General features: G+C 50.5%; 1 protein-coding gene across 1 annotated transcript; it reads left to right on the top strand.

Annotated features, from left to right (window-relative positions):
• Positions 1–3,951: 3,951 nt before the first annotated feature.
• On the top strand, positions 3,952–23,618 carry LOC122462316. Its single transcript, XM_043525097.1, has 5 exons — positions 3,952–3,976; positions 14,948–15,683; positions 18,471–18,565; positions 19,355–19,481; positions 23,564–23,618. Exons 1-4 carry the CDS (start codon positions 3,952–3,954, stop codon positions 19,384–19,386), a joined length of 888 nt encoding a protein of 295 aa, XP_043381032.1. The 3' UTR covers positions 19,387–19,481; positions 23,564–23,618.
• Positions 23,619–27,121: the final 3,503 nt, after the last annotated feature.

Here is a 27,121-nt window from a genome sequence, read left to right as displayed (position 1 = left end):
ATATACTACTGACTGTATAAAAACTAACAATATTTCCCACATTTCAAGGACGATTTTAACCAGTCGATTCTGCCAAACTTTCACGGGAGAGTGCATCAGCCACTTTGTTAGAAGCTCCTGAGATGTGTTGAATGTCGAAATCAAAATCTTGGAGAGCTAAACTCCACCTAAGAAGTTTTTTGTTATTTCCCGTGGTGGTATGAAGCCACTGTAGCGCAGCATGGTCGGTTTGCAGGTGGAAACGCCATCCCCAAACATATGGGCGTAGCTTTTCCAGGGCGTAGACAATGGCATAACATTCTTTTTCACTGACTGACCAGTGGCTTCCCTCTCAGACAGCTTCTTGCTGAGAAACACTACAGGGTGGAATTCTTGATCCGGTCCTTCCTGCATTAAAACTGCTCCCACACCACACTCAGACGCATCTGTGGTTACTAGGAACGGTTTGTCAAAGTCTGGGGCCCTTAGTACAGGGTCAGACATGAGTGTCGCTTGAACCTTGTTAAAGGCCTTCTGACACTCTTCAGTCCACTGAACTGCATTTGCCTGTTTCTTTTTGGTTAGGTCTGTCAGTGGGGCGGTGATTTGGCTGTATTGTGGTACAAATCGTCTGTAATATCCGGCCAAGTCTAAGAAGGATTGGACCTGTTTCTTTGACTTTGGGACAGGCCACTTTTGGATAGCATCCACTTTCACCTGTACGGGGTTGATAGTTCGTTGACCCACCTGGTGTCCAAGGTAAGTCACTCTGTTTAGGCCTATTTGACACTTCTTAGCCTTAACAGTTAGTCTTGCCTCTTTTATGCTCTCAAAGACTTTTTGTAGATGCTCCAGGCGTTCTGCCCAGGAATGCGAAAATATGGCCACATCGTCAAGGTAGGCGACTGCATATTCTCCTAATCCCGCTAGAATTCCTGCCCCCTAATCTTCAAGTCTTTGGAAGGTGGCGGGTGCATTCTGCAGCCCGAAAGGGAGGACATTAAATTCATACAGCCCGAGATGTGTGGTGAAGGCTGACCTTTCCTTGGCGGATTCATCTAGCGGTACTTGCCACTACCCCTTGGTTAAGTCCAAGGTAGAGATGAACTGGGCCCATCCCAGTTTCTCTAATAGTTCATCTGTGCGTGGCATTGGATAGTTGTCTGGGCGAGTTACAGCATTTACCTTACGGTAGTCCACGCAAAATCGTATCTCTCCATCTGGTTTGGGAACTGGAACCACTGGAGATGCCCATGCACTGACAGAGGGGCAGATTACACCCATCTGTAACATATCCTGGATCTCCCATTCTCTAGCAGTTTTAGCTTGAGGAGACACCCGGTAAGGTTGGACTCTAATTGGTTGAGCATTACCTGTGTCAATGGAGTGGTATGCCCGTTCAGTCAGTCCTGGGGTGGCTGAGAATGTCGGCGCGTAGCTAGTGCACAGATCCTGGATCTGCTGTCGCTGCATACGCCCAAGGGTCATGGAGAGGTTCCCCTCTTCCACACCACCAGCACATTTCCCTTCGTAGTAGACACCTTCAGGCCACTCAGCGTCCTCTCCTCCCTGGGCTGTAAACTGACAAACCTTTAACTCTCTGGAATAAAAGGGCTTTAGAGAATTAATATGGTACACCTTAGGCTTTCGGTTGGAGGTGGGGGATGCAATGAGATAATTAACAGCTCCCAGGTGCTCCTGGACGGTGAATGGCCCTTCCCACGATGCTTCCATTTTATGGGCCTGGAGCGCCTTTAAGACCTGACCTGGTCTCCTACTTGCAAGGAACGCTCTCTGGCATGTTTATCATACCAGGCTTTTTGCTCTTTTTGAGCATCCTGTAGGTTTTCTTTAGCAAGGGCTAGAGAGGTTCGGAGGGTGTTTTGTAGTTTGGTTACAAAGTCCAGAATGTTAGTTCCTGGAGAAGGTGTAAATCCCTCCCATTGCTGCTTCACCAACTGCAATGGCCCCTTAACCTCACGGCCATATACTAGTTCAAATGGGGAAAACCCTAAACTGGGATGTGGTACAGCTCTGCAGGCAAAGAGCAACTGCTGCAACACTAGGTCCCAATCACTGGAGTGCTCATTTATGAATTTACGTATCATGGCCCCCAAAGTCCCATTAAACTTCTCCACCAGGCCATTTGTTTGATGGTGGTAAGGAGTGGCAACCAAGTGACTTACCCCTTGAGCTTCCGAAAGGCTTTCCATAGTTCCTGCCAGGAAATTAGTTCCTGCATCTGTGAGGATGTCGGAGGCACACACTTTTAGCCCTGGTGCTGCTTAGAGCTACTGCCTCCAGCCATCAGGTGGCAAAATCCATGGAAGTCAGTATGTACTGCTTTCCTCTGGGTGTCTTTTTCCAAAAAAGGACCCAGAATATCCACAGCTACTCGCTGAAAGGGAACCTCAGTGATGGGGAGTGGCTGGAGATGGGCTTTGACCTGGTCTTGGGGTTTTCCCACTCTTTGGCACACCTCACAAGACCGGACATAGGTAGAGACATCCTTGCCCATTCCCTCCCAGTGGAAGGACTTCCCCAAATGGTTTTTGGTCCTGTTCACCCCAGCATGGCCACTAGGGTGATCATGGGCTAAGCTCAAGAGCTTGACCCGGTACTTAGCTGGAACTACCAACTGTCTCTGAGGATGCCAGTCTTCCTGGTGTCCACCAGAAAGAGTTTCCTTGTATAAAAGTCCTCTTTCTACAACAAACTGGGATGGATTAGAAGAGCTGAGAGGCGGTGGGTTGCTCCGTGCCACCATCCAAGCTCTCTGGAGGCTTTCATCTGCTTCCTGTTCGATCTGAAACTGTTCCCTTGATGCTGGAGACATCAGTTCCTCATTGGATTGTGGACCTGGGCTTGGTCCCTCTGGAAGCGATGTAGGGGATGGGGCTGTTTCCGTTGACTGGGAACCGCTCTCCACTGGTGCACTATGTTGGGGTTCAGGCTCCGGCTGAGCCTCTTGTGTAGGGTTATGGGCTGCTGCCAGTTCAGGGTCGGTGGGGCCCTCTGGTGTTGGGGTTGCAAGTACTGGATTCAGTGCGGGCAATGGGTCTGGTGCTGGTTGTTCCACCGGTTCCGGTTCTGGGACTGGTTCCGTCTGGGTCTCTGTGACTGGATCCACTACTGCTGTTGCAGACATTGGCATGGGGTCCGGTTCCATCACCTCTGGCTGGGTCTCTGGTAACACAGACTGGGCCCTGGTAGAAATCTCAGGAACAGGGAGAGGTGTGTAGGCTTGCTTAGCCTGGCTGCGGGTGACCATTCCCGCCCTTTTGGCTAACTTCACATGACTGGCCAAGTCTTCCCCTAGCAGCATGGGGATGGGATAATCATCATAGACTACAAATGTCCACTTTCCTGACCAGCCCTTGTACTAGTCTGGCAACTTGGCTGTAGCAAGTCAAAAGAGTTTGACTTGAAGGGTTGAATCGTCACTTGGACCTCTGGGTCGATGAATCTGGGGTCCACTAAGGAAGCATGGATAGTCAACACTTGTGCTCCGGTGTCCCTCCACACTGTAACCTTCTTCCCACCCACACTCACAGTTTCTGGTGGTCTGGGACTGTTCATATTGATCAGCATAAGAAACAAGATTTTCTGCTGAGTCCATTTTCTTATTCCATACACACTGTTTTATATCATCCTTGGACATATTCAGGAATTGCTCCTGTATCATCAAATCCCGCATTCCTCCAAAGCTAGTTACATCCCGTCCTTTGAGTCATTCATCAAACAGATCTGTTATCTGGTTTACATAAGCCACATTACTTAGTCCAGGCCCTCTCTTAAGGGCTCTAAATTTTACTCTGTAAGTTTCGGTGTAACTTGAAATTGTTTTAAAACCAAATCCTTAAATATATTATAGTCAGACGCCTCATCAATCGGCATCTTATTGAATAAGTCCAGAGCTCTTCCAGTCAATTTTGCGACCAATGTGGTCATCTGGTGAGCATCAGGAATTTGATGGAGTATGCACAGTCTCTCAAAGGTAAGAAAATATTCAGCAATATCACTGGATTCATCATACTGTGAACATAGTTGCTTCCATTTGGGGATTGTTGGGGAAGGATTGTTAGGGTTATTCAGTATATTCTGCTGAGCCCTTGCCTTCTCTATCTATAGTGCATGCTTCCTCTCTTTTCCCCTCTCCTCCATTTCTTTTTCTTTTCCCTCCATAGCTCTCTGGTGGGGAGCCTCTTCTCTGGCCATTTCTGCCTCCCTCGCAGCTTTTTCTCTGGCCACTTCTGCATCAATCTCCATCTGTCTGAGTTCTACCTGTCTTTCATGTTCCTTCTGTCTTTCTTCAGCTTCAGATCTGGCTAATTCCAGTTTCAGTTGGACATTGCTTTCTGTCATCCTAGCTTCTCTGTGTTTAACCCAGCTATACCCAAGAGTTAGAAATTTAAAAAAACCTGCTTGTGAATTCACAATTTGCTGTGCTGTAAGCTGATACCTTTGCCTTGGATAGCTGTTCCCAGCCAACAGAAAAATCCTTTTGTTAACAAAACTAACACCTCTGCCTCCAGACAATGAGACAGAAAAAGCTCTAGCTGCTTTCAGTTAAAAAAAGAAACTTCTTCAGGTCTGTGCTTTTGGTTCAAAATGATCCCACCGCTCTGCCACCATGTCAGGGTTCCCTCCCCACTCTGAACTATAGGGTACAGATGTGGGGACCCGCATGAAAGACCCTCTAAGCTTATTTTAATCAGCTTAGGATAAAAGCTTTCCCAAGGTAAAAATTCCACCTTGTCCTTGAACTGTACGCTGCCACCACCAAGTGACTTAGACAAAGAACAGGGAAAGGACCACCTGGAGTTCCTATTTCCCCAAAATATCCCCCCCAAGCCCTTACACCCCCTTTCCTGGGCAGGCTTGAGAATAAACAAGATGAGCACAGACCAGCCTTAGATTTTTAAGACTCAAAAAACCCAATCAGATTCTTAAAAAACAGACTTTATTTGAAGAACAAAAAAAGATAAGAGAAGAACTCTGTAAGAGCAGAATGGAAGATAATCTTACAGGCAGTCAGATTCAAAACACAGAGAATCCCTCTAGGCAAAACCGTAAGTTACAAAAAGACACAAACACAGGAATACACATTTCATAGAATCATAGAATATCAGGGTTGGAAGGGACCTCAGGAGGTCATCTAGTCCAACCCCGTGCTCAAAGCAGGACCAATCCCCAATCAAATCATCCCAGCCAGGGCTTTGTCAAGCCTGACCTTAAAAACTTCTAAGGAAGGAGATTCCACCACCTCCCTAGGTAACGCATTCCAGTGTTTCACCACCCTCCTAGTGACAAAGTTTTTCCTAATATCCAACCTAAACCTCCCCCACTGCAACTTGAGACCATTACTCCTTGTCCTGTCCTCTTCTACCACTGAGAATAGGCTAGAACCATCCTCTCTGGAACCACCTCTCAGGTAGTTGAAAGCAGCTATCAAATCCCCCCTCATTCTTCTCTTCTGAAGACTAAACAATCCCAGTTCCTTCAGCCTCTCCTCAGAAGTCATGTGTTCCAGACCCCTAATCATTTTTGTTGCCCTTCGCTGGACTCTCTCCAATTTATCCACATCCTTCTTGTAGTGTGGGGACCAAAACTGGACACAGTACTCCAGATGAGACCTCACCAATGTCAAATAGAGGGGAACAATCACGTCCCTCGATCTGCTGGCAATGCCCCTACTTATACATCCCAAAATGCCACTGGCCTTCTTGGCAACAAGGGCACACTGCTGACTCATATCCAGCTTCTCGTCCACTGTAACCCCTAGGTCCTTTTCTGCAGAACTGCTGCCTAGCCATTCGGTCCCTAGTCTGTAGCGGTGCATTGGGTTCTTCCGTCCTAAGTGCAGGACCCTGCACTTATCCTTATTGAACCTCATCAGATTTCTTTTGGCCCAATCCTCTAATTTGTCTAGGGCCCTCTGTATCCTATCCCTGCCCTCCAGCGTATCTACCACTCCTCCTAGTTTAGTATCATCCGCAAATTTGCTGAGAGTGCAATCCACACCATCCTCCATATCATTTATGAAGATATTGAACAAAACCGGCCCCAGGACCGACCCCTGGGGCACTCCACTTGACACCGGCTGCCAACTAGACATGGAGCCATTGATCACTACCCGTTGAGCCCGACAATCTAGCCAACTTTCTACCCACCTTATAGTCCATTCATCCAGCCCATACTTCTTTAACTTGCTGACAAGAATACTGTGGGAGACCGTGTCAAAAGCTTTGCTAAAGTCAAGAAACAATACATCCACTGCTTTCCCTTCATCCACAGAACCAGTAATCTCATCATAGAAGGCGATTAGATTAGTCAGGCATGACCTTCCCTTGGTGAATCCATGCTGACTGTTCCTGATCACTTTCCTCTCGTGTAAGTGCTTCAGGATTGATTCCTTGAGGACCTGCTCCATCATTTTTCCGGGGTCTGAGGTGAGGCTGACTGGCCTGTAGTTCCCAGGATCCTCCTTCTTCCCTTTTTTAAAGATTGGCACTATATTAGCCTTTTTCCAGTCATCTGGGACTTCCCCCATTTGCCACGAGTTTTCAAAGATAATGGCCAATGGCTCTGCAATCACATCCGCCAATTCCTTTAGCACTCTCGGATGCAACTCGTCCGACCCCATGGACTTGTGCACGTCCAGCTTTTCTAAATAGTCCCTAACCACCTCTTTCTCCACAGAGGGCTGGCCATCTACTCCCCATGCTGTGCTGCCCAGTGCAGTAGTCTGGGAGCTGACCTTGTTCGTGAAGACAGAGGCAAAAAAAGCATTGAGCACATTCGCTTTTTCCACATCCTCTGTCACTAGGTTGCCTCCCTCATTCAGTAAGGGGCCCACACTTTCCTTGGCTTTCTTCTTGTTGCCAACATACCTGAAGAAACCCTTTTTGTTACTCTTGACATCTCTTGCTAGCTGCAGCTCCAGGTGTGATTTGGCCCTCCTGATTTCATTCCTACATGCCCGAGCAATATTTTTATACTCTTCCCTGGCCATATGTCCAACCTTCCACTTCTTATAAGCTTCTTTTTTATGTTTAAGATCCGCTAGGATTTCACCCTGTCAAGGTTCCTCCCCCACTCTGAACTCTAGAGTACAGATGTGGGGACCTGCATGAAAACCTCCTAAGCTTATCTTTACCAGCTTAGGTCAAAACTTCCCCAAGGTACAAAATATTCCACCCTTTGTCCTTGAATTGGCCGCTACCACCACCAAACAAATACAGGTTACTGGGGAAGAGCTGTTTGGACACGTCTTTCCCCCCAAAATACTTCCCAAAACCTTGCACCCCACTTCCTGGACAAGGTTTGGTAAAAAGCCTCACCAATTTGCTTAGGTGACTACAGACCCAGACCCTTGGATCTTAAGAACAATGAACAATCCTCCCAACACTTGCACCCCTCCCTTTCCAGGGAAATGTTGGATAAAAAGCCTCACCAATTTGCATAGGTGACCACAGACCCAAACCCTTGGATCTGAGAACAATGAAAAAGCATTCAGTTTCTTACAAAAAGACTTCTAATAGAAATAGAAGTAAATAGAAATAAAAAAAAAATCCCCCCTGTAAAGTCAGGATGGTAGATACCCTACAGGGTAATTAGATTCAAAACATAGAGAACCCCTCTAGGCAAAAACCTTAAGTTACAAAAAAGATACACAGACAGAAATAGTTATTCTATTCAGCACAGTTCTTTTCTCAGCCATTTAAAGAAATCATAATCTAACACGTACCTAGCTAGATTACTTACTAAAAGTTCTAAGGCTTCATTCCTGGTCTATCCCCGGCAAAGACAGAATATAGACAGACACACATACCCTTTGTTTCTCTCCCTCCTCCCAGCTTTTGAAAGTATCTTGTCTCCTCATTGGTCATTTTGGTCAGGTGCCAGCGAGGTTACCTTTAGCTTCTTAACCCTTTACAGGTGAGAGGAGATTTCCTCTGGCCAGGAGGGATTTTAAAGGGGTTTACCCTTCCCTTTATATTTATGACACACCCTTAAGCCAAGCTGGTCGCCTGCCATATTTACTATTCTTTCGACTCATCGGGATGGTTTGTCCCTGTAACCTCAACAGGGATTCCTTGAAATACAGCCAGCTCTCCTGGACTCCTTTCCCCTTCATGTTAGTCCCCCAGGGGATCCTACCCATCCGCTCCCTGAGGGAGTCAAAGTCTGCTTTCCTGAAGTCCAGGGTCCGTATCCTGCTGCTTACCTTTCTTCCCTGTGTCAAGATCCTGAACTCAACCAACTCGTGGTCACTGCCTCCCAGATTTCCGTCCACTTTTGCTTCCCCCACTAATTCTTCCCTGTTTGTGAGCAGCAGGTCAAGAAAAGCTCCCCCCCTAGTTGGCTCATCTAGCACTTGCACCAGGAAATTGTCCCCTACGCTTTCCAAAAACTTCCTGGATTGTCTATGCACCGCTGTATTGCTCTCCCAGCAAACATCAGGAAAATTAAAGTCACCCATGAGAACCAGGGCGTGCGATCTAGTAGCTTCTGCGAGTTGCTGGAAGAAAGCCTCATCCACCTCATCCCCCTGGTCCGGTGGTCTATAGCAGACTCCCACCACTACATCACTCTTGTTGCTCACACTTCTAAACTTAATCCAGAGACACTCAGGTTTTTCCACAGTTTCGTACCGGAGCTCTGAGCAGTCATACTGCTCCCTTACATACAGTGCTACTCCCCCACCTTTTCTGCCCTGCCTGCACAGCGAATTTCACAAGCCAAAAAACAAAGAAAACCTAATGCATTTTCTAGCTAGATTACTTACTAACTTTACAGGAGTTGGAAGGCTTGCATCCTTGATCTGTTCCCTGCAAAGGTGTCACACAGACAGACAAAAAATTCTCCTCCCCCCCGCCCCGCCTCCAGATATGAAAGTATCTTGTCCCCTCATTGTTCATTTTGGGTCAGGTGCCAGCCAGGTTACCTGAGCTTCTTAACCCTTTACAGGTAAAAGGACTTTGCCTCTGGCCAGGAGGGATTTTATAGCACTGTACACATAAAGATGGTTACCCTTCCCTTTATATTTATGACACACCCTGTGTCCCAGTGGCCACTCCAGGGACTGGATGGGAGCTGGCACCCCCTGGAGAGGAAAGTCTCCATGTCCCAGTGGTCAGCCCTGAGGCTGGATCGGAGCAAGCACCCCCTGAGGAGAAAGGTCCCATGTCCCAGTGGCCAGACTGGGGCTAAATAAGAGCCAGTGCCCCATAGAGGGGAAAGCCCCATGTCTTAGTAGCCAGACCTGGGTCTGGATGGGAGCTGGCACCACTTACAGGGGAAAGGCCCCGTGTCCCAGTGACTGGCCCTGACGCTGGATCAGAGCAAGCACCCCGTAGAGGGGGAAAGACTCGTTTCTTTGCACCCCATAATTCTTTATGGAAATATGCTTATGAACGTATATATGACATAACTGGAATATGTTTTATGCTACATATGCCATGTAACATATCTCTGCAAAGGTTATGATCGACTGAATATATCCATCCTATTTGTATGCATGTGTCATTTTTGTATTTGACGTTATGAATATTGGCTGTGTACTTGCTTGAGTTTAAGTAGCCTTAGTAAAGTATTTGGTCAGCTTCTTGAGAAAGGAATGTGCAAGTTAAGTGCCCAATCAAGAAACACTTAACTTACAATAAAAACAGGAGGACTTGTGGCACCTTAGAGATGAACAAATTTATTATGGCATAAGCTTTCGTGGGCTACAGCCCACTTCATCGGATACATAGAATGGAACATATAGTAAGAAGATATATATACACATACAGAGAAGGTTGAATTTGCCATACAAACTGTAAGAGGCTAATTAGTTAAGATGAGCTATTATTCTTCCCAGCAAGTTAAAGAAGTATGGGCTGGATGAATGCACTATAAGGTGGATAGAAAGCTGGCTAGATTGTCAGGCTCAACAGGTAATGATCAATGGCTCCATGTCTAGTTGGCAGCCGGTATCAAGTGGAGTGCCCCAAGGGTCGATCCTGGGGCCGGTTTTGTTCAATATCTTCATTAATGATCTGGAGGATGGTGTGGATTGCATCCTCAGCAAGTTTGCAGATGACACTAAATTGGGAGGAGAGGTAGATGCGCTGGAGGGGAGGGATAGGATACAGAGGGACCTAGACAAATTAGAGGATTGGGCTAAAAGAAATCGGATGAGGTTCAACAAGAACAAGTGCAGAGTCCTGCACTTAGGAAGGAAGAATCCAATGCACCGCTACAGACTAGGGACCGAATGGCTCGGCAGCAGTTCTGCGGAAAAGGACCTAGGGGTTACAGTGGACGAGAAGCTGGATATGAGTCAACAGTGTGCCCTTGTTGCCAAGAAGGCCAATGGCATTTTGGGATGTATAAGTAGGGGCATTGCCAGCAGATTGAGGGACGTGATTGTTCCCCTCTATTAGGCATTGGTGAGGCCTCATCTGGAGTACTGTGTCCAGTTTTGGGCCCCACACTACAAGAAGGATGTGGAAAAATTGGAAAGAGTCCAGCAGAGGGCAACAAAAATGATTAGGGGTCTGGAACACAGGACTTCTGAGGAGAGGCTGAAGGAACTGGGATTGTTTAGTCTTCAGAAGAGAAGAATGAGGGGGGATTTGATAGCTGCTTTCAACTACCTGAAAGGGGGTTCCAAAGAGGATGGATCTAGACTGTTCTCAGTGGTAGCAGATGACAGAACGAGGAGTAATGGTCTCAAGTTGCAGTGGGGGAGGTTTAGGTTGGATATTAGGAAAAAAATTTTCACTAGGAAGGTGGTGAAACACTGGAATGCGTTACCTAGGGAGGTGGTGGAATCTCCTTCCTTAGAAGTTTTTAAGGTCAGGCTTGACAAAGCCCTGGCTGGGATGATTTAATTGGGGATCGGTCCTGCTTTGAGCAGGGGGTTGGACTAGATGACCTCCTGAGGTCTCTTCCAACCCTGATATTCTATGATTCTATGATCAGCAGGAGAAAAAAAAACTTTTGTAGTGATAATTAAGATGGCCCATTTAGACAGTTGACAAGAAGGTGTGAGGACACTTAACATGTGGAAATAGATTCAATATGTGTAATGACCCAGCCACTCTGAGTCTCTATTCAAACCCAGGTTAATGGTATCTAGTTTTCATATTAATTCAAGCTCAGCAGTTTCTTGTTGGAGTCTGTTTCTGAAGCTTTTCTGTTGAAGAATTGCCACCCTTAAGTCTTTTACTGAGTGGCCAGAGGGTTTGAAGTGTTCTCCTACCAGTTTTTGAATGTTATGATTCCTGATGTCAGATTTGTGTCCATTTATTCTTTTGCATAGAGACTGTCCAGTTTGGCCAATGTACATGGCAGAGGGGCATTGCTGGCACATAATGGTATAGAATCATAGAATATCAGGGTTGGAAGGGACCTCAGGAGGTCATCTAGTCCAACCCCCTGCTCAAAGCAGGACCAATCCCCAACTAAATCATCCCAGCCAGGGCTTTGTCAAGCCTGACCTTAAAAATATCTAAGGAAGGAGATTGGAACACTCCAATCCACATAAGAAGTCTTCCTGGAGACATTTAAGACAGCATGTGGGTGATGGCTGCTGCCTGTAAAAACTGAGTCATGCATGGACATGTGACTTGCCCATGTGACTCCAAAATTCCATCTTGGAGCTGGATTTTGCATGGGAGAGAGGAGGGGGTCTCCACCTACAACAGAGAGTTTATTTAAACCCCTGGGAGACCACTCTGTTTTTGTCTTCAGCTGGCTCAAGAGATACCTGAAAGAAACTGGAACAAAGGACAGTAACCACAGGGGGTGTGAGTGATTGCTGGACCCAGACTAGAAGGAGCCTAGTCTGTAAAAGAAGCTTACTGGAACATCTCTGAAGGTGAGAGTTTATCTTTCTGTTATTGCTTGGAATCACTTAAATCCTACTTCTCGTATTTAATAAAATCACTTTTTACCTATTAATGAACCCAGAGTATGTATTAATAATGAGGGAGGGGGGGAAACAGCTGTGCATATCTATCAGTGCTATAGAGAGAGAACAATTTATGAGTTTACCCTGTATAAGCTTTATACAGGGTAAAAAGGATTTAGTTGGGGTTTGGACCCCACTGGGAGCTGGGCATCTGAGCGTTGGAGACAGAAACATTTCTTAAGCTGTTTTCAGTTAAGCCTGCAGCCTTTTGGGGGACATTGTTCAGACCTGGATATGGGTTTGTAGCAGGCAAGCATGTCTGGCTCAAACCAGGCAGGGGACTGAAGTCCTAAGCTGGCAGGGAAAACAGACTCAGAGGTAGTCAAAGCACATCAGGTGGCAGTCCCAAAGAGGGTTTCTGTGATCCAACCCATCACAGTGTTCCAGTGGACAGCCCTGGGGCCAGCTGGGAGCCGGCACCCCCGGGAGGGGAAAGGTCCTGTGACCCAGTGGCCAGCCCTGTGGCTGGCTGGGAGCTGGTGCCCCAAAGAGGGGAAAGGCCCCGTGTCCCTGTGGCCAGCCATGGGGTTGGATCAGAGCCTGCACCCCATTGTGGGGAAAGACCCTGTGTCCCAGTGGCCAGCCCTGGCGTTGGAAGCAAGGCAAGAAGAGAGGAGACGCGCTTGGAGGTGGAAGCGGAAAGAGAGGAGACGCGCTTGGAGGAGGAAGAGAGCAGAGAGGAGACGCGCTTGGAGGAGGAAGAGAGCAGAGAGGAGACGCGCTTGGAGGAGGAAGAGAGCAGAGAGGAGAAGCGCTTGGAGGTGGAGTTAGAGGTAAAACACATAGAGCTGGAAAGGGCTAAGCTGGGTCCAGCAGGTAACCCTAACAGTGCTTCTCCAGGTACCGCTCCCCATTCCAAGAAATTCCCCACATCCAGCCCAGACAGCCCTAAGGACTTAGACCAGGAGCTCTGTCCTCAGCACGCTGCTGCTGTAACATGCAGGAACGTGGCTGCGTCCCTGGGAGAGGAAGAGGCGATGTGGTCACGCTGGGGGAGACATGCTGCACTGAGAAAGTCAGCACATCTCAGGGGAAGCTGTTCACAACCAGTACTGAAAAGAAAACCCCATCCTGTGTGTGTCAGAGAACTAATTAGCTGATCACAACCAACATGGTTCCAGACTTTAATCTGGCATCAGACCCTACAAATCCAAACCATTTCAGAGCTCACCTGCCATCCAGGGCATCCAAGCTCTTCTCCTTATGAGACGCCTCCAGGTTCTCCTGGCTGTGCATGAGCTCAGAGCTCTTCGGGGAAGCTGCTTTTTCATGCGCCGGCTTTGTGCTGCAGACAGACACAATAAAATAGGAATTTTGTTAGTTCACCAGCGAGGGGGGTAGGGGGGTGTTAGCCGATGGCCAGGGATGTTTGGTGAGGTGCCAGCTATGCCTGTTTTATACCATCCGTGACTTTAACCGCTAGGACGCACTGTCCCTTCGCCGCGGGCAGCCCGGGCTAGGCTGACGGATGCCCCAAGGTCCTAACCACCCGTGACTTTAACTGCTAGAGCTCAGAGCTCCTTCGCAGCAGGCAGCCAGGATTGACTGACAGGTGCCCCAAGAGTTTGCCCCGTGGAGGCGGCACAACTCAACGCTAGGCTCTTAGTACTCTCACCTAATGGCCAGGCTTTATAGCCAAAACGGCTGAGGTTCTTTAATTGTGTTGGCTGCTTTACAGTAAACCAGAGAAACAAGTCAGGCTTATGCACAATGGTTACCAAAATTTATTAAACTAGATTCTAATCATGTGGTTACAACATTGCTAGTGCCTACTTATTTAAATGTAGAGATGTTACACACACAAACAAGTTACAAAACTGAAGCCACAACCCCAAAGAAAGAAAACAAAGTATAGAGCTCTATTTCAAAATATGTGTACACTAAAGATAGGAGATCAGGTGTGGGTGCTTCTTACCCTCCTTGCATCTCTCGATTCCAGCGGTGCCAAGCCAGGATCGGTCACTCAATTCCGCGGAAAGACGAATAAGGGACAAGGCTTAGGGACCCTCTTAGCTGCAGAAGCCTTGGGAGGCTGTCACTTATCTGACCAGCAGATAGATAGTGAAAAGCACTCAAAAATCATGGTGCTGTAGGTCCCCTACTTATACCTCTGTACTCCTTTATTCTCTTTCTCCTTTCTATGCCAAATTGGGACTGGTCTGTCGGGGTGACGCCAGCTCTCGCAAGAGTAGTTCACACTTGCAAGGGAGAAACAATAAGTTTCGACTACTGGACATTTCTTTTATCAGGGTAAATATTTTCCCACCTAGGATGTTGGGGTGCGTGCATCATGCTGTTTTAGTAGGGGCTAAGAGCCATGTCTGTCACAGCGCCTCTGCCTGCTGTGAGCCTAATCGTTGTATACGTTCCCAGAGGCACATTGTCGCAGCACACCTGTGCTTCTCACAGCTTCAAAGGCTGTGCTGGAATTTATGTTGAGTGCCCTGGTGTTTTGGCTCCCGTGTGTTTCCAGCAATGCTGGTCTGAGGGGGGGGCTGGCTGTCTGGCTACAGGGGGCAGCGGCATTAGCTATGGCAGACAGGCCTCTAATTCCATGGCTTTGAAATCCCATTGGCACCGGGAGGTTTTCAGCATTTCAAACCCCTTCTATTGGCAGCCATAATATTTTGCTCTGCTGCATGCAGCTGCTGATGGAATTATATGCAGAAGAATTAAGGCTGCTGCCAGACCCAAGCCATGGACTTTCTATACGTTTTCAGCAGGTCTGTGAAATCTCTTACCCTGCTGGCTTGCTAAAACAAATAGCAGGAGAGGGAAAGAGCTGGAGGAAGTGAGCTGGCTGTTAGGAGAGTGTTTGGACTTGTAGAAAAGCTTATGTAGAGATGTCTTTATAACTACAGTGTGAAACAGGAGCTCAGGGCGACAGAGACCGCACCAGCCACCTTGCTTTGGAGCTCAGTGGAGACTTAACATTTGGCTCTTATTGGAGGGAAATGACGTTTGAGAGAAATGCTACGGGCCAGCTTCCCCGCTGGGGTCCATAAGCAAGCATTCTTCCACGGGAGCGACGCTGGCTCAGGCCCGCTGAGGATCTAGCCCTTTTCACAGGTAGCTGGGTCACTTCCGCAGCTCTTTCCGGTCGCCCAGCTGCTGTCCGAGCTGTCAACTCACTTGGGAGCCGAGGAAAGGCGGAGATTTACCCCTCCCCCACTGTCCATTTTCTAGGGTTTTGCATTTTCTTGGCAGGGCGGAGCAGCAGGAAGCAGCTTCGTTTGATCAGAGACCCGAGGGACGCTCTGAGGCAGTCAGGAGTGGCTGTGGCGCAAACATTTCTGCTTGAGTGCAAGGTCTCCTTGGGGGGTGAGTTTGTCACCCATCTGCGAGCTCCTATAAATCACCCAAACCACCAGCCAAACCAGCCCCCTCTACGGTTCCACGCCTCCGGTCTCAGGCCGAACGCAAAGTGGAACGAACCGCCGCCGTCCCAGACACCAGACACATCTCCAGCAACACCCCCCTCGGCCGGAAGCCGCAGCTGCCTCCCAGCCAAGTCTCTTATCTGCCATCACCAGGCTTATCAGGCAGAAGTGCCCCGCGTGAGCAGGGCCCCCGGGCTGCCCGCAGAGGGTCATCGCCTGAGGCCAGAGAAACGGCGCTTCCTCTTCCTACGGCTGGATGCTGCAGTGGAGTCTGGGCTCCTCGGCGCGACAAGGAAATCAACCAGACGGAGACTAAAAGGGACATGCACAGCAGAGGAGCAGAAGAAGCAGCACGGAAGCAGGTGACTAATTAAAGACACCGAGACTGGGACGATGACTAACAAAGCGGAGCTGGGGAGACAGCGGTTCAGGGCAGTGCTGAGGGAGGATGCCTCGCCAGGAGCCCTGTCAGGCAATTGAGAAGTGCATCTGCACCACAAATCCAGCTGTGATCACGGGCGGTGGGTAGAATAGGCCAGGGAAGACTTGGCACTGCTGCCGACCCGCTGCCAGACACCTGGGCCACAGTAGCCCCACCCCTTCACCGCGGCCCCCCCGCCTGCAGCTCCTCCACTCCACCCCCAGCTCCGGAGGTCCCCACTGCTCTCGCCATGTCCCTCCTCCTCCTCGGGGCCGGGGGTGTGAGGAGGGACGCGGAGAGCCAGTGGTTTGGCCGGGGGAGAGCCTTTGGGGGCCAGGGGGCCAGTAGCTTGCAGGGGCTGGCGGCTCAGGCCGGTGCTGGGGAGGGGGGGGGTTGGCAGCTTGGGCCAGCACTGGTGGGGGGGGCTGGCCTGGCACTTGGGGGGTTGGCAGCTTGGGCCAGTGCTGGTGGGGGGGCCGGTGGCTCAGCTGTGAGGGTCGTCAGGGGCACCAGGGTTGGTGGCTCAGTGTGGTGCTGAGACCAGCCTGGCACTTGGGGGGGCTGGCAGATGGGCCCGGCCCTCAGGGTGGTGGCAGTATATCGGGGGGGGGCTGGTGTCTTGGCCCCATGTGGCTGGGGAGGGTGGACCAGGGCTCCTCCGGTCATGGGGGGGCCCTCAGGGCTTCTCCTGTTAGGGAGGTAGGATTTTAGGGTGCTGGCATGTGGGGCTGGGGCCTTTGGGCAGAAGGGGCGGGGCCGGGGGACTAGCCTCCACAAAGCAGGGGTTCACCTGGTGCCCATGGTTGTGATCATTAGGTCCCCGCAGGGTTTAACCACGCCTGGCCAACATGACGGCAGACTAAACTTGCCCTCATCTTCACTGATGTGGTTGGCATCGCAGCAGCTAAGCCAGCCAATAATTAGGGCCCTACCAAACTCATGGCCAGGAAAAACATGTCACGGACCGTAAAATCTGGTCTCCCCCTGTGAAATCTGGTCATGTGTGTGCTTTTCCCGTACACTGTACAAATTTCACGGGGGAGACAAGCATTTCTCAAATTGGAGGTCCTGACCACAGTTGTCAACTTTCATGCAGTAAATAAGCACCCGGACTTTCACAATAAGCCAAAATTCAAGATAATCCCATTTCAAAACAAGGCCAAAACAAGCCAGTCCCTAGGAAGCCCAACACTCTATGGGACTAGAGCCCCCCGCGTGCAGTCTGGGACTGTGGTGGGCCTGCTCTGCACCTGACTCTCTCCCCTGCTTACCCCTGCTTCCCCTTTGCCCCTGCTTGCCCCTTGCCCCTGCTTGCCCCCTTGTCCCCCCTTGCCGGGAGCCGATCAAAATAAAAGAAGCAACAAGCCAAAAACTAGCCAACAAGCAACTCACAAGCCAATTAAGCCAGAAACAAGCCCAATTTCTGTGTTTTTCTCATGGGTTTGACATGTTCGGTCCTGACCGAAAAGGGGATTGCAGGGGGGTTGCAAGGTTATTTGAGGGGGAGGTCGCGGCATCGCCACCCTTCCTTCTGCGTTGCTGCCTTCAGAGCCGGGCGGCTGGAGCGCGGCGGCTGCTGCCTGAGGGCCCAGCTCTGGAGTCAGCAGCGCAGAAGCGAGGCCGGCGACCCCGCGTGGTGCCCTGCGTCCTGCCGGGCTGCGGCTGGCGGTGTCTCTGCCTTCGGCGCTGGGCTCCCGGCCAGCAGCCGCGCAGACCCCCCCACCCCACACGATAACCTTGTGACCCCCCACAACTCCTTTTTGGGTCAGGGCCCTCAAGTTACAGCACTGTGACCTTTCAGATTTAAAGAGCTGACAGCATGACAGTTACGCTTTTTAAAATCCCGTGACCGTGAAATTGACCAGAGGGGAGCGTGACTGCGGTCGGGCCCCAGCTCCAACGTTTGGCTGCGATGGAGCCTGCTCCTTCCCCTTCCCCTTGCAGGCAGCGCGGCTTGCATGGAGAGACGCAGGGAGCAACGTCCAGCCCCAAGATCCAGCCCCAAGATCCCACACAGCCCCTCCCGCGAACTCTGATTGGCCCAGACCGATTATTTAAGCCGGGAGGGAGTGCCAGGATCCCAGATCTGCTGCCAAGATGGCCCTTGCCTTGCTCCTGTCCCCACTTCCGCACCCTGCCGAGCCCTGCAGTTCCTGGCTACTGATTCGAGCCTGACCCTGGGCTCTGGACTGCGGCTACCGACTCCGGCTTAATCCCTCAGGCCTGACTGCCTCCAACTCGAACCACTGAACCCGACTGCCTACACCCTGCCCCACAGAGCCTGCACTCTCCAGTTAAGAGGCAGAGAGAGGCGGGCGCGCAGGGAGGAGTTCTAAGGAAAAGGCAATTCGCAGCAGGGTGCGGATGAAGCTTGTGAGTGGCCAATATCCACGTTAAGTCTGAATCGGAGACCAGACTGGGCAGAAGCAGCGAGCACTGGAGAAGAAGGGTGGGGTGTGGCAGAGAAGCACTCCATTGTGTAGTCTGCGGAAGGCTGGGATACTGTGGTCTCCTTCAGATTACTTGGTGTCATAAATATAAAGGGAAGGGCAACCACCTTTCTGTTCAGTGCTATAAAATCCCTCCTGGCCAGAGGCAAAATCCTTTCACCTGTAAAGGGTTAAGAAGCTCAACTAACCTGGCTGGCACCTGACCCAAAGGACCAATAAGGAAACAAGATACTTTCAAATCTTGGTTGGGTAAGGCTTTTGTTGTGCTCTTTGTTTAGGTGGTTGTTCTCTCTTGGGACTGAGAGAGGCCAGGCAGAAATCCATCTTCTCCAACCCATCCTAATCCAAGTCTCCAATATTGCAACCAGTGTAGGTAAGCCAGGCAAGGCGGATTAGTTCATCTTTTGTTTTATGTGAATTTTCCCTGTGTTAAGAGGGAGGTTTATTCCTGTTTTCTGTAACTTTAAGGTTTTGCCCCGAGGGGGATCCTCTGTGTTTTGAATCTAAATACCCTAGAAAGTATTTTCCAGCCTGATTTTACAGAGGTGATTCTTTTACCTTTTCTCGAATTAAAATTCTTTTAAGAACCGGATTGATTTTTCATTGTTCTTAAGATCCAAGGGTTTGGGTCTGTGTTCACCTGTACCAATTGGTGAGGATTATTATCAAGCCTTCCTCAGGAAAGGGGGTGTAGGGCATGGGGGGATATTTTGGGGAATGACGCCTCCAGGTGGTCTCTTTCCCTGTTCTTTGTTTAATGCGCTTGGTGGTGGCAGCATATGATTCAAGGCCAAGGCAAAGTTTGTACTTTGGGGAAGTTTTTAACCTAAGCTGGTAAGAATAAGCTTAGGGGGTCTTTCATGCGGGTCCTGACATCTGTACGCCAGAGTTCAGCGTGGGGAGGGAACCCTGACATGGTGGCAGAGCGGTGGGATCATTTTGAACCAAAAGCACAGACCTGAAGAGGGGTTTTTTTAAGCTGAGAGCAGCTAGAGGGTTTTCTGTCTATTTGCCTGGAGACTGAGGTGTTCGTTTTTTTACAAAGGGATTTTTCTTTTGGGAGCTGGGTTTTTCTCTACCTAAAGGCAGGGTAGTTAACCTCCTGCAGGGAAATTCACAAGTTTTTTGTTTTGTTTGTTTTTTCCCGAACTCTCCGGTACAGCTAGAGTCATGCACAAGAAAGCAGGAAAATGACGAACACACTAGAGCTGGCAGGGCTGGTGCAACCACGCAGTGAACGAGGCGGCCGCCTAGGGGGCCAAGTGCTTGGGGGCGGCGGTGGAGCGGAGGTGAGCTGGGGCAGAGGGGCGCGGGGAGGGCCGCCTGCAGCAAGTAACGGGGGGGGCACAGGAGAACCGCTCCCCGCCCCAGCTCACCTCTGCTCCGCCTCCTCCCTGAGCCCCGCCCCGCTCTGCTTCTCTCCCTCCCAGGCTTGCCGCCAAACAGCTGATTGGCTCCGCAAGCCTGGGAGGCGGGAGAAGCAGCGGCGTGCCCAGGGAGGAGGCGGAGCAGACGTGACCTGGGGTGGGGAGCTGCTGCACGCGGCTCCCCGGGCCGAGGGGGGGAGGGGGCGGTGGGGAGCTGTCGCAGGGGGGGCTCCCCGGGCCGAGGGGGGGCGGCGGCAGGGAGCTGCCGCGGGGTGGGCGCCTCAGGGCAGAGGGGGGGACAGGGAGCTGCCACGTGGGGGGGCGGCGCAAGGTGGAAGTTTCTCCTAGGGAGTGAAACTTCCTTGCACCGGCCCTGAGAGCTGGTCAGATTCAAAGCTGAAGAGAAACAAAAAGAGCATGATAGACAGATGGCCTTAAGGCGCTTGGAGGTGAAGGCAGAAAAAGCCAGGGTGGAGGCAGAGGAAGCTGCCCACAAGAGAGCTATGGAGGAGAAGGAAAAAGAGAGGAAGCATGTGGAGGAGGAGAAGGAAAAAGAGATGAAGCATGTGGAGGAGGAGAAGGAAAAAGAGAGGAAGCATGCACTGGAGATGGACAAGGCAAAGGCTCAGCAGAATATACCAACAAACCCTTGCAATCCTTCTCCAGGTACCACTTCCCATCCCAGAAAGTTCCCCACCTACAAGGCAGGCGATGATACTGAGGCCTTCTTAGAAAACTTCGAAAGGGCCTGCCTTGGGTACAGCATCTCTACAGACCAATACATGGTAGAGCTGAGGCCGCAGCTCAGTGGACCCTTAGCTGAGGTGGCGGCTGAAATGCCTAAGGAATACATGAACGAGAATGAACTGTTTAAAACCAAGGTGAGAGTCAGAATGGGGCTAACACCCGAGCATTCCCGTCGGCGGTTCAGAGCCCTAAGGTGGAAACCAGATGTGTCATTTGCCCGACATGCCAACCACATTGTGAAATATTGGGATGCCTGGATATCAGGAGCAAGTGTTAAATCTCTGGAAGAGTTGCACTTCCTAATGCAAATGGAGCAGTTCTCAGAGAGTGTTCCTGAGGAAATAGAAAGATACATCCTAGATGGGAAGCCCAAAACTGTAATCGAGGCAGGAGAGATTGGAGCCAGATGGGTGGAGGTGGCAGAGAAGAAGAAAACTGGTCACAGTTGGAGCGGAGACCAGAAGGGACAACCCGAGACAACACCCTATCACCGGGGGCCGCCCGAGGACCCACCTACATCCCAAGGAAAACCTCAGACACTTTATCGTCCCGCCACACCGTTCTCCAGCAACCCTCCTCGCCCCAGTGACCCGTCAGCTGGACGATGTTTTAAATGTAACGAGCTGGGGCACGTAAAGGCCAACTGCCCCAAGAACCCCAACAGATTACAGTTCATTGCACCGGGATCACACCAGAGGTCCGCAGGCCCAGATGCCTCCCAGATACCATTGGAGCGGAGGGAAATTGTGAGTGTGGGTGGGAAGAATGTCACTGCGTGGAGGGAGCCACTGTCGGCTATCCATCAATCCTTAGTGGACCCCAATTTAATCAACCCAGAGGCCCAAGTGACGATTCAACCCTTCAAGTCCAACTCTTTCGATTTGCCTACAGCCAAGTTGCCTGTCCAGTACAAGGTCTGGTCAGGAACGTGGACTTTTGCAGTCTATGATGATTATCCCATCCCCATGCTGCTGGGGGAAGACTTGGCCAACCATGTGAAGCTGGCCAAGAGGGTGGGAATGGTCACCCGCAGCCAGGCTAAGCAGGCTTCCACACCTATCCCTCTTCCTGAGCCTTCCAACAGGGCCCCGTCTGTGTTACCAGAGACCCAGATGGAGGTGGTAGAACCGGATCCACTGCCAACAACTGCAACGGCCGTAGTGGATCCAGCCCCAGAGACCCAGCGAAAGCCAGTCCCAGAACCGGAACCGGTGGAGCAACCAGTACCAGCACCATTGCCAGCCCTGAGTCCAGCACTTGCAACCCCGTCTACAGCTCCAACACCAGAGGGCCCCACCGAGCCTGCCCTGGCAGCAGCAGATAACCCTACACAAGAGGGTCAGCCAGGGCCTGAACCCCAACATAGTGTCCCAGTGGAGAGCGGTTCCCAGTCAACGGAAACAGCTCCATCCCCTATATCGCTTCCAGAGGGACCAAGCCCAGGTCCACAATCCAATGAGGAACTGGTGTCTCCAGCATCAAGGGAACAGTTCCAGATCAAACAGGAAGCAGATGAAAGCCTCCAGAGAGCTTGGACGGCGGCACGGAGCAACCACCGCCTCTCAGCTCTTCTAATCGATCCAGGTTTGTTGTAGAAAGAGGACTTTTATACAAGGAAACTCTTTCAGGTGGACACCAGGAAGACTGGCATCCTCAGAGACAGTTGGTAGTTCCAGCTAAGTACCGGGAAAAGCTCTTGAGCTTAGCCCACGATCATCCTAGTGGCCATGGTGGGGTGAAGAGGACCAAAGACCGTTTGGGGAGGTCATTCCACTGGGAGGGAATGGGCAAGGATGTTTCTACCTATGTCCGGTCTTGTGAGGTATGCCAAAGAGTGGGAAAACCCCAAGACCAGGTCAAAGCCCCTCTCCAGCCACTCCCCATCACTGAAGTTCAATCTCAGCGAGTAGCTGTGGATATTCTGGGTCCTTTTCCGAAAAAGACACCCAGAGGAAAGCAGTACATACTGACTTTCATGGATTTTGCCACCCGATGGCCGGAAGCAGTAGCTCGAAGCAACCCCAGGGCTAAAAGTGTGTGCCAGGCACTAGCAGACATTTTTGCTAGGGTAGGTTGGCCCTCCGACATCCTCACAGATGCAGGGACTAATTTCCTGACAGGAACTATGGAAAGCCTTTGGGAAGCTCATGGGGTAAATCACTTGGTTGCCACCCCTTACCACCATCAAACAAATGGCATGGTGGAGAAGTTTAATGGAACTTTGGGGGCCATGATACGTAAATTCGTAAATGAGCACTCCAATGATTGGGACCTAGTGCTGCAGCAGTTGCTCTTTGCCTACAGAGCTGTACCACACCCCAGTTTAGGGTTTTCACCATTTGAACTTGTGTATGGGTGCAAGGTTAAGGGGCCATTACAGTTGGGGAAGCAGCAATGGGAGGGGTTTACACCTTCTCCAGGAACTAACATTCTGGACTTTGTAACAACCTACAAAACACCTTCAGCGATTCTTTAGCCCTTGCAAAAGAAAACCTAAAAGATGCTCAGGAATAGCAAAAAGCCTGGTATGATAAACATGCCAGAGAGCGTTCCTTCAAAGCAGGGGACCAGGTCATGGTCTTAAAGGCGCTCCAGGCCCATAAAAGGGAAGCGTGGTGGGAAGGGCCATCCACAGTCCAGGAGCGCCTGGGAGCTGTTAATTATCTCATAGCATCCCCCACCTCCAACCGAAAGCCTAAGGTGTACCAGATTAATTCTCTAAAGCCCTTTTATTCCAGAGAGTTAAAGGTTTGTCAGTTTACAGCCCAGGGAGGAGAGGACGCTGAGTGGCCTGAAGGTGTCTACTAAGAAGGGAAGCGGTGGCATGGAAGAGGTGAACCTCTCCATGACCCTTGGGCGTGTGCAGCGACAGCAGATCAAGGAGCTGTGCACTAGCTACGCGCCGACGTTCTCAGCCACCCCAGGACTGACTGAACGGGCATACCACTCCATTGACACAGGTAATGCTCACCCAATTAAAGTCCAACCCTACCGGGTGTCTCCTCAAGCTAAAACTTCTATAGACCAGGAGATCCAGGATATGCATTGCATACGAGAAACTGAGGATTTTCTGGACAAAAGTCAGGATATGCTTCTACGGGCACAAAGCTCTAAAAATTTAGAGCAGGTTGCACAACGGAGCCAAGAGGCCAGTGAAGAGGCTTGGCAACATGTGACCTCCAGAAGAAGAAGGGGGGATGTCCGGGTTTCAGCAACACAGACACAGGTAACTAACCGCTTTCATGTTCTCTCCACAGGTACTAATGCGGAGAGTGGACCAGATGATACGTCTGGGGGAAGGGAGCAGAAGGAGACTCCGCTGGTTGGAAGGCATGAGATGCGATGTCCTGAGGTTGGGGGTTCCATGACCACCGCTCCCAAGAGAAGGAGGCGGGTGGTGGTGGTCGGGGACTCTCTCCTCAGGGGGACTGAGTCATCTATCTGCCGCCCTGACCGGGAAAACCGAGAAGTCTGCTGCTTGCCAGGGGCTAAGATTCGTGATGTGATGGAGAGACTGCCGAGACTCATCAAGCCCTCGGATCGCTACCCCTTCCTGCTTCTCCACGTGGGCACCAATGATACTGCCAAGAATGACCTTGAGCGGATCACTGCGGACTACGTGGCTCTGGGAAGAAGGATAAAGGAGTTGGAGGCGCAAGTGGTGTTCTCGTCCATCCTCCCCGTAGAAGGAAAAGGCCTGGGTAGGGACCGTCGGATCGTGGAAGTCAACGAATGGCTACGCAGGTGGTGTCGGAGAGAAGGCTTTGGATTCTTTGACCATGGGATGGTGTTCCATGAAGGAGGAGTGCTGGGCAGAGACGGGCTCCATCTTACGAAGAGAGGGAAGAGCATCTTTGCGAGCAGGCTGGCTAACCTAGTGAGGAGGGCTTCAAACTAGGTTCACCGGGGGAAGGAGACCAAAGCCCTGAGGTAAGTGGGAAAGCGGGATACCGGGAGGAAGCACAGGCAGGAACGTCTGTGAGGGGAGGGCTCCTGCCTCATACTGAGAAGGAGGGGCGATCAGCAGGTTATCTCAAGTGCTTATATACGAATGCACAAAGCCTTGGAAACAAGCAGGGAGAACTGGAGGTCCTGGTGATGTCAAGGAACTATGACGTGATCGGAATAACAGAGACTTGGTGGGAAACTCACATGACTGGAGTACTGTCATGGATGGTTATAAACTGTTCAGGAAGGACAGGCAGGGCAGAAAAGGTGGGGGAGTAGCACTGTATGTAAGGGAGCAGTATGACTGCTCAGAGCTCCGGTACGAAACTGCAGAAAAACCTGAGTGTCTCTGGGTTAAGTTTAGAAGTGTGAGCAACAAGAGTGATGTAGTGGTGGGAGTCTGCTATAGACCACCGGACCAGGGGGATGTGGTGGATGAGGCTTTCTTCCGGCAACTCGCAGAAGCTACTAGATAGCACACCCTGGTTCTCATGGGTGACTTTAATTTTCCTGATATTTGCTGGGAGAGCAATACAGCGGTGCATAGACAATCCAGGAAGTTTTTGGAAAGCGTAGGGGACAATTTCCTGGTGCAAGTGCTAGACGAGCCAACTAGGGGGGGAGCTTTTCTTGACCTGCTGCTCACAAACAGGAAAGAATTAGTGGGGGAAGCAAAAGTGGACGGGAATCTGGGAGGCAGTGACCATGAGTTGGTTGAGTTCAGGATCCTGACGCAGGGAAGAAAGGTAAGCAGCAGGATACGGACCCTGGACTTCAGGAAAGCAGACTTCGACTCCCTCAGGGAGCGGATGGGTAGAATCCCCTGGGGGACTAACATGAAGGGGAAAGGAGTCCAGGAGAGCTGGCTGTATTTCAAGGAATCCCTGTTGAGGTTACAGGGACAAACCATCCCGATGAGTCGAAAGAATAGTAAATATGGCAGGCCACCAGCTTGGCTTAACGGTGAAATCCTAGCGGATCTTAAACATAAAAAAGAAGCTTACAAGAAGTGGCAGGTTGGACATATGACCAGGGAAGAGTATAAAAATATTGCTCAGGCATGTAGGAATGATATCAGGAGGGCCAAATCACACCTGGAGCTGCAGCTAGCAAGAGATGTCAAGAGTAACAAGAAGGGTTTCTTCAGGTATGTTGGCAACAAGAAGAAAGCCAAGGAAAGTGTGGGCCCCTTACTGAATGAGGGAGGCAACCTAGTGACAGAAGATGTGGAAAAAGCTAATGTGCTCAATGCTTTTTTTGCCTCTGTCTTCACTAACAAGGACAGCTCCCAGACTGCTGCGCTGGGCATCACAACATGGGGAGTAGATGGCCAGCTCTCTGTGGAGAAAGAGGTGGTTAGGGACTATTTAGAAAAGCTGGACGTGCACAAGTCCATGGGGCCGGATGCGTTGCATCCGAGAGTGCTGAAGGAATTGGCTGCTGTGATTGCAGAGCCCTTGGCCATTATCTTTGAAAACTCGTGGCGAACGGGGGAAGTCCCAGATGACTGGAAAAAGGCTAATGTAGTGCCAATCTTTAAAAAAGGGAAGAAGGAGGATCCTGGGAACTACAGGCCAGTCAGCCTCACCTCAGTCCCTGGAAAAATCATGGAGCAGGTCCTCAAGGAATCAATCCTGAAGCACTTACACGAGAGGAAAGTGATCAGGAACAGTCAGCATGGATTCACCAAGGGTAGGTCATGCCTGACTAATCTAATCGCCTTCTATGATGAGATTACTGGTTCTGTGGATGAAGGGAAAGCAGTGGATGTATTGTTTCTTGACTTTAGCAAAGCTTTTGACACGGTCTCACACAGTATTCTTGTCAGCAAGTTAAAGAAGTATGGGCTGGATGAATGCACTATAAGGTGGGTAGAAAGTTGGCTAGATTGTCGGGCTCAACGGGTAGTGATCAATGGCTCCATGTCTAGTTGGCAGCCGGTGTCAAGTGGAGTGCCCCAGGGGTCGGTCCTGGGGCCGGTTTTGTTCAATATCTTCATAAATGATCTGGAGGATGGTGTGGATTGCACTCTCAGCAAATTTGCGGATGATACTAAACTGGGAGGAGTGGTAGATACGCTGGAGGGGAGGGATAGGATACAGAGGGACCTAGACAAATTGGAGGATTGGGCCAAAAGAAACCTGATGCGGTTCAATAAGGATAAGTGCAGGGTCCTGCACTTAGGACGGAAGAACCCAATGCACAGCTACAGACTAGGGACCGAAAGGCTAGGCAGCAGTTCTGCGGAAAAGGACCTAGGGGTTACAGTGGACGAGAAGCTGGATATGAGTCAGCAGTGTGCCCTTGTTGCCAAGAAGGCCAATGGCATTTTGGGATGTATAAGTAGGGGCATAGCGAGCAGATCGAGGGACGTGATCGTTCCCCTCTATTCGACATTGGTGAGGCCTCATCTGGAGTACTGTGTCCAGTTTTGGGCCCCACACTACAAGAAGGATGTGGATAAATTGGAGAGAGTCCAGCAAAGGGCAACAAAAATGATTAGGGGTCTGGAACACATGACTTATGAGGAGAGGCTGAGGGAACTGGGATTGTTTAGTCTGCAGAAGAGAAGAATGAGGGGAGATTTGATAGCTGCTTTCAACTACCTGAGAGGTGGTTCCAGAGAGGATGGTTCTAGACTATTCTCAGTGGTAGAAGAGGACAGGACAAGGAGTAATGGTCTCAAGTTGCAGTGGGGGAGGTTTAGGTTGGATATTAGGAAAAACTTTTTCACTAGGAGGGTGGTGAAACACTGGAATGCGTTATCTAGGGAGGTGGTAGAATCTCCTTCCTTGGAAGTTTTTAAGGTCAGGCTTGACAAAGCCCTGGCTGGAATGATTTGATTGGGGATTGGTCCTGCTTTGAGC

The sequence above is a fragment of the Chelonia mydas genome, chromosome 1 (assembly GCF_015237465.2).
Source record: "Chelonia mydas isolate rCheMyd1 chromosome 1, rCheMyd1.pri.v2, whole genome shotgun sequence".
Taxonomy (NCBI): Eukaryota; Metazoa; Chordata; order Testudines; family Cheloniidae; genus Chelonia; species Chelonia mydas.
This window is presented reverse-complemented; position numbering and strand designations above follow the sequence as displayed.